The sequence below is a fragment of the Hydra viridissima genome, unplaced genomic scaffold (genome assembly GCF_058129835.1).
Source record: "Hydra viridissima isolate aposymbiotic clone 2 unplaced genomic scaffold, HvirCarnegie_v1 scaffold_10, whole genome shotgun sequence".
Lineage (NCBI taxonomy): Eukaryota > Metazoa > Cnidaria > Hydrozoa > Anthoathecata > Hydridae > Hydra > Hydra viridissima.
In genome coordinates, this window is record NW_028324309.1 from 6762233 (window position 1) to 6775598 (window position 13366).

Here is a 13366-nt window from a genome sequence, read left to right on the forward strand (position 1 = left end):
AATAATATCTAAAACCCTTTTTTTTAAAAAAAATATGTAAATGTGATTTAAAACTATAAAACTTTTGCTCCTTTTAAAAATATTTTTACTTAAATATTACTTAGTCAATAAAATATAAGTCCAAAGTTCAGAAATAAAAATCTTAACTTACTAACTTTATTTTTAATTTACTCTGCACAGCTGCTCAACTTACCCCCCGCTGGGGCAGCGGTTGAGCAGCTCGGTAAACTTTAGGGAATATTTTCTCAAACAATTCTAAAAACGATTTTTTTTTTCTTAAACAATTTTTAGCAGATAAAATTATCTTTCTAATAGTGAAAATATTATGTAAATCTGACGCACCGTTCAAGAGATCTATTAGGTTTAGTAAAAAATGCTCAATTAGCCCCGCCCTACCCTATATTAAAAAATTCCATATTTCAAACAGTATGCAAAATGGTATTGAATTGGGCGGTCCAACGAGCTAATTTTTTAACTATCATAATATGGTATTAAAATTTCATTTTTTCCGATTCCAGTATTGCATTGTAGTTTAACAAATTATTTTTTACTACCTCAGGGGTTCCTCAAAATCTCAAAATTTTAACATGCTTACAGATGGTAGTTCCCTTAACAATTCATATTATGACTATCAACTTAAGATTTTGCATTTTTTTGCTCTTGTCTTAGGGGTAAAAACATTTTTATCAGATAACTAGAAGATGGAAAGTTGTTATATATTGTCATGGACGTGTAAGATATGGGCGTGCAACGATATTGCTTTCTTTGCGAACTATGCTCGTTGCGCATTGTTAAAAATCTTTTGTTTTAAACAATAGAAATTAAATTATATTAATGACTGTCGGATTCGTCGAAAATTTTTGGTCTCGTCTAACCAATCACATCAACTTCCTTTTAGTTATTAAAGATAACAGCAATAGAACCAAGTTTTAAGCTCAATTTTATAAAGATAGACATTCTTAATATTTTAAGAAACAACGCTGATGTTGATATAGAAATTGAGATCATTTAACTACTTTAGTACATGTATAACTAGAGATAATACAAAATATCAACTAGTTTTATAGCTACCTAGAGCATATTGGTTTCATGCCCAGGGAACTACTCCATCTATTATATTGCTGTAGACTTCCAGTTTATGAATGTTATAGAAATTTCCATTTTAATGTTTAACAACAAAAATATATAGTTAAGGATAAAAAACTTATACATAAAATAAATATAAATAAAATAAAGAACAAATAATTTGTCACAGTTTCAAAGAATTTAGTAAAGCCAATTTATGGCAAACCGCAAGAATAACTAAGTATTTAATATTAATGTAATGTGATTTACCAGCTATATATAAACTAATTTTTATTTGACAAAAACAAATGGGTTATATGTGCCTTTTATGACAAATGAAATAATATATGAAATATGAAAAACAAAAGCATGAAATATCTGGCCGCATTTTGCAAGATAATTATAAACTTGAATAACTTTGTAAAAGGTTTTGTTATATCAAATAAATTGTAAAAAAGCCCATTAGAAATACACCTACTAAAAAATAATACATAGTGGAATATATATTATGAAGCTTATAGAGTTGTCGAGTCAAAAAATGGCGACATATCAGAAAAAATACTCAAAAAATACACAAAATTGAGCCTGGTGAATGAAGGACCAAGGAATTGAATGAAATCAGATCTTGACAAAAAATTCTATTTAAGCTTTTTTATATTTCGCTATACTTTTTTTTGTTATCTTAAAATTATCCATACAGGTCTATTTTATGATTGACAGACTTTGCTTACGCGAAAAAAGTTCCCAAATTTACAAATGTTCATCTTGAAAAAATGATGCAAATTTGTTCGTGACGGCAACTAATTTCCTTTACCTTGGAGTAATTTGATAACTAATTTGTCAACACGTGAAGTAGTTACTTTATTCTGAACAGTCTTATTCTGAACAGTTTTAAAACAGATTTTTTTGTTGACGGGTGAAAATTTAGAGTCTGACGGAAACTCGCATGGCTCGCTGATTTCTTCGGCCTCTTTGATATAAAACAGAGTAAAACGTCCATCTCTTATACGTCTATGCCGATGATATATATTAACTAGATGTCTTACTTCACAAAAATTCCGTAAGAAAAAGTGAAGTAGGTTTTCAAATCTTTTAATGCCTGTAGCCATTTTATTTAAACTGACAATACTTCATTTTTGTTTTGCTTTTATTTATAATTGCATCATTTCAGGCTGGTAAAAAATTTGCTTCACTGCGAAAGCGCGAGTTAGATATCTAGTTTATATATATGATTGGACCATGCATATGTTAATAGTCTCTGCGGGGGAAGGGGGAGTGTTGTCAGTCAATTTAAGGTTGTTTTAAGGTGGTAAATATGGGTGAAGAGGCGGTCTAATTTCATTTTTTATCAGTAAAATTAGTAATATAGATATAACTTAGTTATATCTTAGATTTGCTTCCTTGCTTTTTAAGTTTCAGTCATTACCAATTTTAATGTAAATAAAAATTTGTATGAACGAATCGTTAATTGATTTGGTTTGACGTCAAATTGTGTCATTTTAGTCGTTTGGTTCGTTGAAGATATCAAATTATTAATGTATCATCTATAGCAGCTTTTTAGTCTTTTGAATAACAGCCCTTCAGAATTTTAACCTATTTTAGTACGGATGTTCGGAAGCAACAAAAGTAACAGACCAAAGGAGGTAAGGGGTGGTCATCGTATTACGATGCACCAAGGCATAAGGTATTTTTAAATCTCCCGAAGAATATTAGGATTTTTCGGGTGATTTATATACGATCCCTAAATACCAGGCGAATGGGGGTCTTATTAATAAGGGAGTCAGAAAATTTCTAAATATATAATCTAACAAGAATAAATGCATGCAAGCAAACAGTTTGTTCATTCTTAGGCCACGTTTATTTTTCCATTCATAACATTATGGTTAAAGGAACAACACATCTTGATCAAAGTTACAAATTACATGTTGTAGCATAAATTGCAAAAATGTTGAACAATATATTATGAAATAATCTTTGAATAGTGTTAATAGGTTTACGAACCAAGAAATATCAAATTAAAGTTTATCTAAAATTAATTAAATAAGGGAGCAGCTACTTTTAAAATTATATAAACTTAATTACAAACAACACCAAAACATATAAATAATAAATGTTGATACTCTATAAGTAATTAATTATAATCCTTGGTAAATCTCATGTAACCTTTTCCTGAAGGAACTTCATCTTGCCGAATGCCATTAGGAAAGTATGTGGAGACCTCTTCAGGTTTAATAGAAGGAATTACCATGGCCTCATCACCTGGAGCCCAGTTAACAGGAGTGGCAATTTTTTTGATAGCTGTTAATTGAAGTGAATCAATAGCACGGATGATTTCATTAAAATTTCGACCAGTTGTAGCAGGGTAAAGAATAGACAACTTAAGTTTTTTGTCAGGACCAATGACAAAAACCTGAAATGATTTAAAAATGGACATTAGAATCTATGTGGACCATGAAAAATACTCATAAGAATAATAGAAAACACTATTGTAATTCAACAGTCTCTATACCTACCACAGTAGTTGTAATGGCTGATGTACAACCTAAGTTTATCAAACACACAAACAATATAATAAAATGAAGCCAATTTTGGTAAAAACTAACTTACAGCTCTGCATGTCAATGGAAAGCCTTCTTTGTCTTTTTCATCAGGATCTAGCATACCAAGTGAAACTGCAATATTGCGATTTGGATCAGCGATGATTGGAAAACTAAAATTACCATTTGTATAGTTTTTGATGTCATTAATCCAACCATTGTGAGATTCAACACTATCACATGATAATGCAATCATTTTAACACCACGTTGGGAAAATTCATGAGCTAAATTTTGAGCTTCTGAGAGTTCTGTAGTGCAGACTGGAGTGAAGTCAGCTGGATGGGAAAATAAAATAGCCCACCTAAGGTTAACTACAATATTTTAATTGTATGTAAGACATTTAATGTAAAAGTAAGACAAAATCATTTACTTTTACAGCCAACATCTCAGATAAAATAATAGTTACAGTTAATAAAATACAGCTGTAATATTAGGAATATAAAACTTTAGATCAACAAAATATACTGCTCCCAAGCTATGACCAACCAAACTTTTGGCTTGATTTATAACAGTTTGAAATTTATACCTTCCTAAAAAAATTCTTTAATTTTGTAAACAGTACATCTTAAGTTTTTGAAAATTGGTACTTGTCAATTTTAATGGAATTGGTAAATTTTAACAAAATCCAAGCCTGATGAGAAAAACCAGGTATTTACAACGCTATTTATAGTATTCATGCATTTCTAAGCGAGAAGACCTGGATGAATTTTATTGCAGAAGCTGCAGAAGAAACTCTCCATGCTTAAGACAGATATACTTAGGCGTTTTTTTGTAAAAAAAACATTTTGATCTTAGAAACTTTAAGTTAGGTAAAACAGAGGAAAAAATAATCAAAATGCTTTACTTTTTTTAAAGGATAAGTTCATTCTAAGAAGTATCAGCTCATTAAAGACAGTATATACTAGTCCTAAAGCAAAATTACGTTTTTTTCTCTTTAACATTTAGACTTAATTTTAAACTTACGATTCTCCGATCCAATCATGAAACTTGATTTTACCTTCAGTTGAATAAGCAAAGAAGTCGGGCATAAGATCTCCAAGGTTTGGCATGATGAGTACTTTTATGTAATATTAGTTTGGGTGTTGTATATCAGTTCACTGTGAGCATTAGATGTACGGCTGTACACGGGAGTTATTTTAGGAAAGTACCTTATTAATCCTTTACGTTCGGTTTATATGCTTAACCACTTGCGTTAACAACTCAATTTAGAACACCTTGTTTGCGACGCAATTTATTTACTTGCAATTTTATTGCCAAGTTAACGCAAACTTTGCGTTAACTTGGCAATAAAATTGACTAAACCATAGCTTTAGCTTAGATTGAGATACATAAATAACTAGCTGGAATACCCTCAATAATCGTCATAAAAAAACGGCTAACACATATTTACAACTTTTTGGTTTTCACTCGTGTTATTACGACTTAGAAATTATTCGACTGTCGACTAAATCGATTAATGTATTTTTCTAAGTAAACCAAAATCGACTAATACATTTTTAAAATCGACTAAACCGACTAAATGTCGATTTAGTCGAATATTTGAATAAAACTTTTTATTCAAATATTTCGACTAAAAAGTTGTCTGGCAACATTAAAGTATATGATTATAATATTTGAATATTATTATCATATACTTTATGTTGCTTGACAATTCATTTTTTAGATGCTCCGGAACAAATAGAACTTTAAGAGAGTAAATAAAAAAACTAGGTGGCATGTAATAATGTTATAATAACACATGCTGTTGTTTTATCAAGAGCCTTTTCTTTGTTCAATTTTAATTCATCTATTAGATGAATTAAAGTCGAATAAACAAACAAAATAAAACGGAAATTACTATCACAAATTAAAGCAAAAAAAAAAACACAGATGGGCATTTTATATCATTTTTCACAACAATTAGAGCAAAAAATTAACAAAAAATTTAATTAATAAAAAACGTTGGCGTAGATAGGTGGGGGCAGATGGGGCAGCTAAACCTTTTTTGGGGTGGCAGATTTATAAAACATTTTCGTATCCTTAACTGAGTACCAGAACACATTACTTAACATTTTGTTTTAAAAAGCAATAACATTTTGTTTTAAAAAGCAAGCAAAAAGAAAAAGGAAACATTAATGAAATGGTGCTATATACAGTAAGCTAAGAGTTAAGATTATGTGATACAGCAAATTAGGTTCAATGTTCAGATATTTTAGTTGAATTAAAAAAACAGCTATGATTGATATTCTTATGCATAAATAATTTATCTTTACAAGATAATCTATTCATAAAGATATCTCTTTATTAATTGGTTATCATAAGAATATTAAAGCATCATAACAATATTAAAGATTGATAAAATTAAATCAAGTGAAAAAATAGGATGATTACCCGACTAAATAGACTTTTAGTTGATTATTAGGTTGATTTAGTTGATTATTAGGTTGATTATTAGGTTGATTATTAGGTTGATTATTAGGTTGATTATTAGGTTGATTATTAGGTTGATTATTAGGTTGATTATTAGGTTGATTATTAGGTTGATTATTAGGTTGATTATTAGGTTGATTATTAGGTTGATTATTAGGTTGATTATTAGGTTGATTATTAGGTTGATTATTAGGTTGATTATTAGGTTGATTATTAGGTTGATTATTAGGTTGATTATTAGGTTGATTATTAGGTTGATTATTAGGTTGATTATTAGGTTGATTATTAGGTTGATTATTAGGTTGATTATTAGGTTGATTATTAGGTTGATTATTAGTTTGATTATTAGGTTGATTATTAGGTTGATTATTAGGTTGATTACTAGGTTGATTATTAGGTTGATTATTAGGAGACCCATAGTCGATTAAATCAAGAATTCAATTTTTCAAAGTCGACTAATTTCGACTTTCGACTAGTCGACTTTTAGTTAATTTAGTCAAAGTCGATAACAAACTAGTTTTCACTGTTAAAAGCTATTAAAATTATTAGCTCCCTAATCACCTCCTCGCCGGGGGCAAGGAGTGGTTGTAGGGGGCTGAAACTGTCCCAGCCATAAGCATCCTGAACATAGAGTCTGGGGTGGTCCAAACCTGGTTTTAAATCTTCCCTGGGAAAAATTAGACCTTGCGCAAAATTTGGTGAGGATCGGATTAAAACTGTGGATTTGTATAAAGAACACACCCACATACACGCATACAAACTTTGTCCTTTATTATAAATAATGATTGCTTTAAACTTTATAAAAAGCCCCGAAAAATCGAAAAGTTGCATTTCATTTAAGATATGTTTTTTTATCAAGTAACAGTTTTGTTATATGTTAAGCATTAACGTTTAGTTTTTCGATAATTAACTAATGATAACAAGTTAAGTATCAACGTTCTATATCAGTCTGAAGATAAATTGAATATTTTAAAAATAATTGAAATAGAATTCTTTATGCGTTTAAAATAGTAAAAGTTTTTAGTATAACAAATTTATATTCATTTATAATTTATTTTTGAAAAATGAGTTTAACAGATTTAATTGAATAGCAATCCCATGCAATATCTTGAAGGGGGGTTGAAACAAAATTTTTTCTGGAATCTTGTAATTTTGTGCTCCTAAATATATAAATTATTTTAAAGTCGATTATTTCAGATGACTAAAATAAAAGTTTGTACTTTATTTGCCATTAAAAACCGAAAAAAATACCGATGTTTAATTTATATCTTAAAATGCCATAAATCGAAGTACTTTAAATTCTTAATTTTGAGAGCTGTGATTTTAACTTGTGACCTAACTTAGACCATAAAACTTAACTTAGACAACATTAAACCAAATAAAGATCTGTTAAAATTTGAATTTAGATCAGCACTTTAAAGTCATTCTCCATTAAGTATACGTGAGTGTTAAAAAAATGGTTTTTTAGTTAACTTTTATGTCAATGATTTTATATTTTGAATATATTTGGTTGTATTGGTTAATAGATAGGTTCTTGATAAAGTTTCTGCTTATACAATTGTAGTTGTCCCATAATATTTAAACGTACGTATATTTTCATAAAATATTGCTTTTTTTTTTTTTTTTTTCAAATAAAACTTAAATTAATCAAAATATTGAATATTGTTTTTTCTGATTCACAAAACTTCTTTAACTATTTTTTCAAGTTTTGTAAAGCCATTCATAATTTCAAATAGTGGTATGTATTTATGAAGTAAATATGAGTTTTTGTAAAATCAGCAATTTAGTTTAAACGCATATTTTAATTGAATTTTTTGCAAATAATTGTAACCGCAAAACGAAAGTGGCCACTTGCGTTTTGCGGTTATAATTATTTGTATATAATTATATACAATTATATAAGTCTAATAATTACTTAATTATAATTATATAAATATATATAATTATAATATAAGTATAGAAATGTATATAATTATAATTATATAACAACCACGTGGTTGTTAAATGGCTGAAAAATGAGAAATATCTTACAAAGTTTGTAATTAAAGTAATATATTTTTTTCATTTTTTTTTAAATATTAGTATAATCAGTGATTTATAAATTTAAAAAAGAATTTTTTGAATTTATAACCTTTTTAAATGCAAATTAATGACTACCAATTTTTTCTTATGAAGTTATGTGCGCGTCTTAATGTACCAGGCTAACTATATATTAGGGTAGATCTTAAAATTTTTCTTTGAATTTTTGGCTCTTATACTGAAGAAAAGTTATCTTTTACATATCAGTAGAGATGTGTAAAAAAATTCAATCAGATTGGTTGTGGTTTTAAGGCTCCCCACGAGCTTTGATAAATATTGTTTTTACATCACACAAACACACTATCAGTGCTTATTACATGTAAAAATGGAGCTCGTCATCTGTTTCAAATCATTTAAAAATGACTGTATATCTCCAATGAAGTCAAAGCAGTTATAGATCCAGTAATTCAACGCAATCCGATACTTTGCTCACCCAGAAAACTATCTTCTGGAAATATTGAACGATGAGGGCAAACGTTTAAGTTTGTATAAGTTGGAAATCTAGTGCACAATACGTTCAAGATCAAAGAAGTATTAAATGAAAATATAAAATTAGAAAATTTCAAATCCCTAAAATAAACTTTTCAGCTGGAGATGACGTGGATTTGATTAATTAGCAGAATTCTCTTATCACTGGACCACGCCTTCTTACTTTAGTTTAGTTAGGAAACGTTCTGATAATCAACTTTCCTAAATACTCTTGGCATACTCAAGTTATTGAACGATGCGTCAAGTTAGTAATTGAACCATCGGCCGCAGTGTGTGGCATAAAGTTGACAGATGAACTTAAATTTGTGTAAACCTTTAACTTCGTCAACTAATGCCAAAGTCTAACACCAAAGCTGAATATTTTTAAAAATTCATATCATAAATGATCCAGCATACTGTAGATCTACCATACTTTAGTTAATGATCCACCAAGACTGGAGTTGCATGCTTCAAATTCAATTTATTAACAGGGATGTGGAATTCCTTGTCCAACTTTGGCACAGCAATTTTGATAGAAACATTTTCAGCGCCTTGATAATTAGGTTTTCCCGACACACACAGGGTCTAATACTTTTTACATTTTTGATTTTTACCAATTTCAAATGTAAAACATTGATATTTTATCCCTCTGATAGACGATAATTCGTCTGACTTTTTTTTCCCGTGAACTTTAGGAAATTCACGGGAACTTTGGGAAGTTCCCGTGAACTATGGGAAGTCAGACGAGAAAACTTTGGTTTTGTGCTAATGCAATTTTTCATCTACCTATAATTCTTTGATCTTAATGAAATATCGTAAAGTTTCGGGGGGTTAATTAAAGGTTGCGCCAAAATTTAGTTAATTAAATTGTCAGTGCTATTCAGAAGCAATATGACAAACGAAAAGGATAATTTAGAGTATGCTTTTAAAATAGTTTGTGATTTATTTTTTATTAAGTCTTTAAAGGATTACCAAAAAGAAGCTTTAATAGCTCTCAGCAATGACATAGATTGTTTTGTTTGCCGACCAACAGGCTGTGAAAAACATTAATTTGAAAGTTCAAAATACGGGTTTACAAAATATATTCGACGTATATTTATATTTGGCAAAATGGTTGATAATTGGTTGAAAATAGTTGATTTTTAAAAGGTTTATTACCCTCGTCCTTAAACATGCGAACCGTAATTATATTTCGCCATTATTCACTTTTTTAAATAACCAAAGTTTTCTCGCCTGACTTCCCAAAGTTCACGGGAAAAAAATTCAGACGAATTATTGTCTATCCCTCTGATAACTCTGGTATTTAGGCTTAAACTTTATAGCGTATATACAGTAATTATAGTGACCATAGTACACGGTTGCATGGTGAAGCAAGGATTAGTGTCAGCTTTTTTCAACATTTTGAGTGAAGCATGGTGGGAAAGCCTGGATAATTTGCTGAATAATTTTTCCAGGATATATTTTTAATAACTTTTGAGTAGTTTCTTTTTATTTAGATTTAAATATATTGTTTCGGCAATATTTATTGGTCTTAAATTCTTACCTTCCCTAAAGTAACAAATGTAAAACATTTTGACAAAATTACCTCTCATTTTATGCTTCATGCTCTTTCTAATGATTGGCATTTCAAATGAATACTTCAGAAGTAAAATTTTTCATAACATTTGACAGCAATTGAATCTTAAAAATATTTTAAAATTATCAAAAAAAGTAAACTCGGGCAGAAGGTAAATTTTTATTCTTTTTTTTCATTTGTAAATACTTGGTCACGGACGTGTCATAAAAGCTGATCTTATATCTAAGCATATGCAAGTTCGTCAAATTTGGCGAGTTCGATTTTTTCAAAAATTGTGTTCAAGTTCTTGAAAAAATTGTGCTGAAGTTTGTCAAGTTTACTTTTCACTCAAGTATTTCGATCGAATTTATTAAGTTTATCAAGTTTTTAAATTTTGACAAAGTTATTTAACAAACGCAATCATATGAGAGTATCAATCAATCCAACACCGAATCGTCATGTTATCAACATGATTTTGAACAATTTGTTATTAGCACGACAATTCAAAAAGTTAATTGTAAAATGTTGAAAAAAAATCGGCTTTGTTCAAAAACAGGTTAAAAAATTACTCATTGTTGATAAATACAATGACTGTTCACTAAAGGTGCTCTTTAAGTTTAAGAACAGCTCTAGCGAACCGTCATTGTAATTATTGTTTGTACTCGTCATAGTTCTTTGTATCTGTTTTTTAAGTTACTTATATTCTAAAATTATTGAACAAACATAAAAATTTTATGATGAAGTTTACTAAATATTAAATTTGAACCTTGTGTTTGTATTTTTTGTCGATAGTCTCTCGTTTTAAGGCCTTCGTCACATTAGCAAACTTTTAGCAGCTAATTGTTTGGAAATAAGTTAAATCTGTAAATTTAAACATTCTTGTAAAAGTAATTAAGAATTAAAAGTAGGAAAACTAATTTTTTTAACAAGAGAACATAAAAATTGATAAAATTAAACAACTCGAAAAACCTGATTAAAACAAATATTAAATAATGTTATACTTGAGAGTCAAATTAATCGAGTTAATTAAAGAATTTTGCGATTTCAAATAGTTCAATTATTTTGTAGTCAAATAATTCAAGTTTACTCGAGTTTTTCAAATTTATCATGTTTCAAGCTCGAACTCGCATATCCATACTTATATCATAACGTAAACATTAAAACTGATTTCTAAGTATACGTTTTAAACTAGTGAAGTATAAATTTTTTTTTCGCTAAGGAGGTGTTGTTAGAAATGTTAGAGGAGGATGAATCAAAAAGTGGAGAAAATATAGGATAAAGAGCCCAAGGCAGCTTGGTGTATTGGGTTTATAATTGTAATAAAAGAAATATCATCAAAATATCTCCAAACTTTTATAGACTTAAACAATAATACACGTATACCTAGTGATTCACTCCTAACCATACATCGGTAGGAGTGAAGCATGCAAATGATAGGAGTGAGCCATAGGTAGTATAAGTTTAAAATCTATTGAGGGACAGTCAAAATATCTGGTGAATCAGGCATCCTAAATTTATTACCTTTTTTCAGATAAAAGATTTGATACATAATACATTTCCAATATAAAACATAGTCTTTTTTGCTGCTCCGACATTCTTTTACAAGAAGGCAATAAAACATTCTTGAACAAGTCAATATATATTCCTTTAGTTCTAAGCCTGTAATCTATGAATATTCTTTTAATGTAGTTTGGAGTCAGTCTTATATTTTCCTCAACCAAATTTTTTTCAATAACAGCAAAGCGTTGCATATGGGATATTGGAAGTCTTTGCTGTTTCTTTAATACTTTTCTCTTCTTAGATTAAAGTTAAAGATTCTTTCATCTTTAATGGAAGATTCTGCTTATAAAGTAGTTCTTCTATGCACTCGAGGCATTATAACACTTAGAAAAAATAAATTTACTTTAACGTTGCATAAGAATTTACTTTTAAAATACTAAAAGTCAAACTTGTAAATGTTTTTATGCGGAAGACAAAACTTTTTTAACGCAAAATTTACAAAAAGTACGATTGAGCCCAGGTTCAGTCCGACCCGAGAAGCAATAGTTCATTCCTCCCCAAGTTGTGCAACTAGATTTAATTCACAATAAGTACGAAGTTTCTGCATAAAATAACACTTTTTTTTTACTTTTCAACTACTGTCTACTGTCTCGAAGTAGCCAGCATGTTCTTTAAAGAACTTTCAAAAATTACGGAAATTTTACTTTGTACAGAAAAAAATGGAATATACCGCTAACCTAGGCACCCACACCAACGTCCTGTAAAAAATTGGATAGCCTTAATTACTTAGTGAAAATTTTTGGGTCTTATTCTAGGCGTATTTTACCGCCCCTGGTGCTATTCCAAAATAAATTCAAATTCATTTGTTAATGTTGTATATTAAGGGTTCCGTATTTAATTATGTTCACCCAAATCTAAACTCAACACCCACTGATTTCAAAATGTAACTATAAATATAGTTATATTTTCAAAATATAAATATAAATATATTTTGAGATCAGTGTTAACGCCAAATTTACTTTTTTTAAATATTTTATTAAAAAGCCGAGGACTTGAGAATTTAGATGGCCTCATATTGAAAACTGTTAGTAAAAATGGGCTCACGGAAGCCATGGAAGTAAATTTACTTTTTTTAACGAATGTTATATTCTTTAGACAACGTCACATTACACGATTGAATTACATTCTAAACTTTCTTGGTGACTTAACTGATTGAAATTAACTAAAGTTTACTATATAAATAGTTTTAGTTTAAATATTCGTTTCGTTTAATCTTGTTTTTAATCTTATGATGTGGTTACATAGATTATATACCTATTAGTAAGAATTAAAAACATTTAGCTAAAATAAGAAAAGGTATATATTTAGCCATGCGTAGAAATACTTTTAAATACAGAAGAACAATAATAAATTGGGTTTTTATCAACTTAGATCTACCTAGATTTCGAAAATATTTTTTGCTTGATAAGAAGCTAACGAGGTCTTTGTCAAACACATTAAGACCACTTATGTACCAACTAACTAATGAGTAGTTTCGAAAATCTAGTAAGAGTTTGGAGTTAACTGACTACCCAACTAATAGTTAAATTCATATTTAAATATAATTTGACATAATGATTTTATCTAATTTTTCATTTTCCATTTTTTTAAAAATACTGTAGGTAACTATCAAATTAATAGCTCTGTACTTCA

The 13366-nt window shown here is 28.9% G+C and overlaps 1 protein-coding gene across 1 annotated transcript; it reads right to left on the reverse strand.

Moving 5' to 3' along the window:
- Nucleotides 1–2900: 2900 nt before the first annotated feature.
- Nucleotides 2901–4993, reverse strand: LOC149882898 (peroxiredoxin-6-like). The gene is made up of 3 exons (XM_090101363.1): nucleotides 4627–4993; nucleotides 3673–3964; nucleotides 2901–3475 (listed from the first exon to the last, which is right to left on the reverse strand). Exons 1-3 carry the CDS (start codon nucleotides 4710–4712, stop codon nucleotides 3197–3199), a joined length of 657 nt encoding a protein of 218 aa, XP_089957489.1. The 5' UTR covers nucleotides 4713–4993; the 3' UTR covers nucleotides 2901–3196.
- Between the last annotated feature and the right edge of the window lie 8373 nt (nucleotides 4994–13366).

Bases quoted from the DNA above. Each gene is read 5' to 3' on its own strand.
- LOC149882898 (XM_090101363.1), bottom strand. From the start codon at position 4,712: ATGCCAAACCTTGGAGATCTTATGCCCGACTTCTTTGCTTATTCAACT. The intron at 3,965-4,626 runs GTAAGTTTAAAA...AGTTAACCTTAG, and splicing joins CATGATTGGATCGGAGAATC to GTGGGCTATTTTATTTTCCC. The intron at 3,476-3,672 runs GTAAGTTAGTTT...AAATCATTTCAG, and splicing joins TTCCATTGACATGCAGAGCT to GTTTTTGTCATTGGTCCTGA.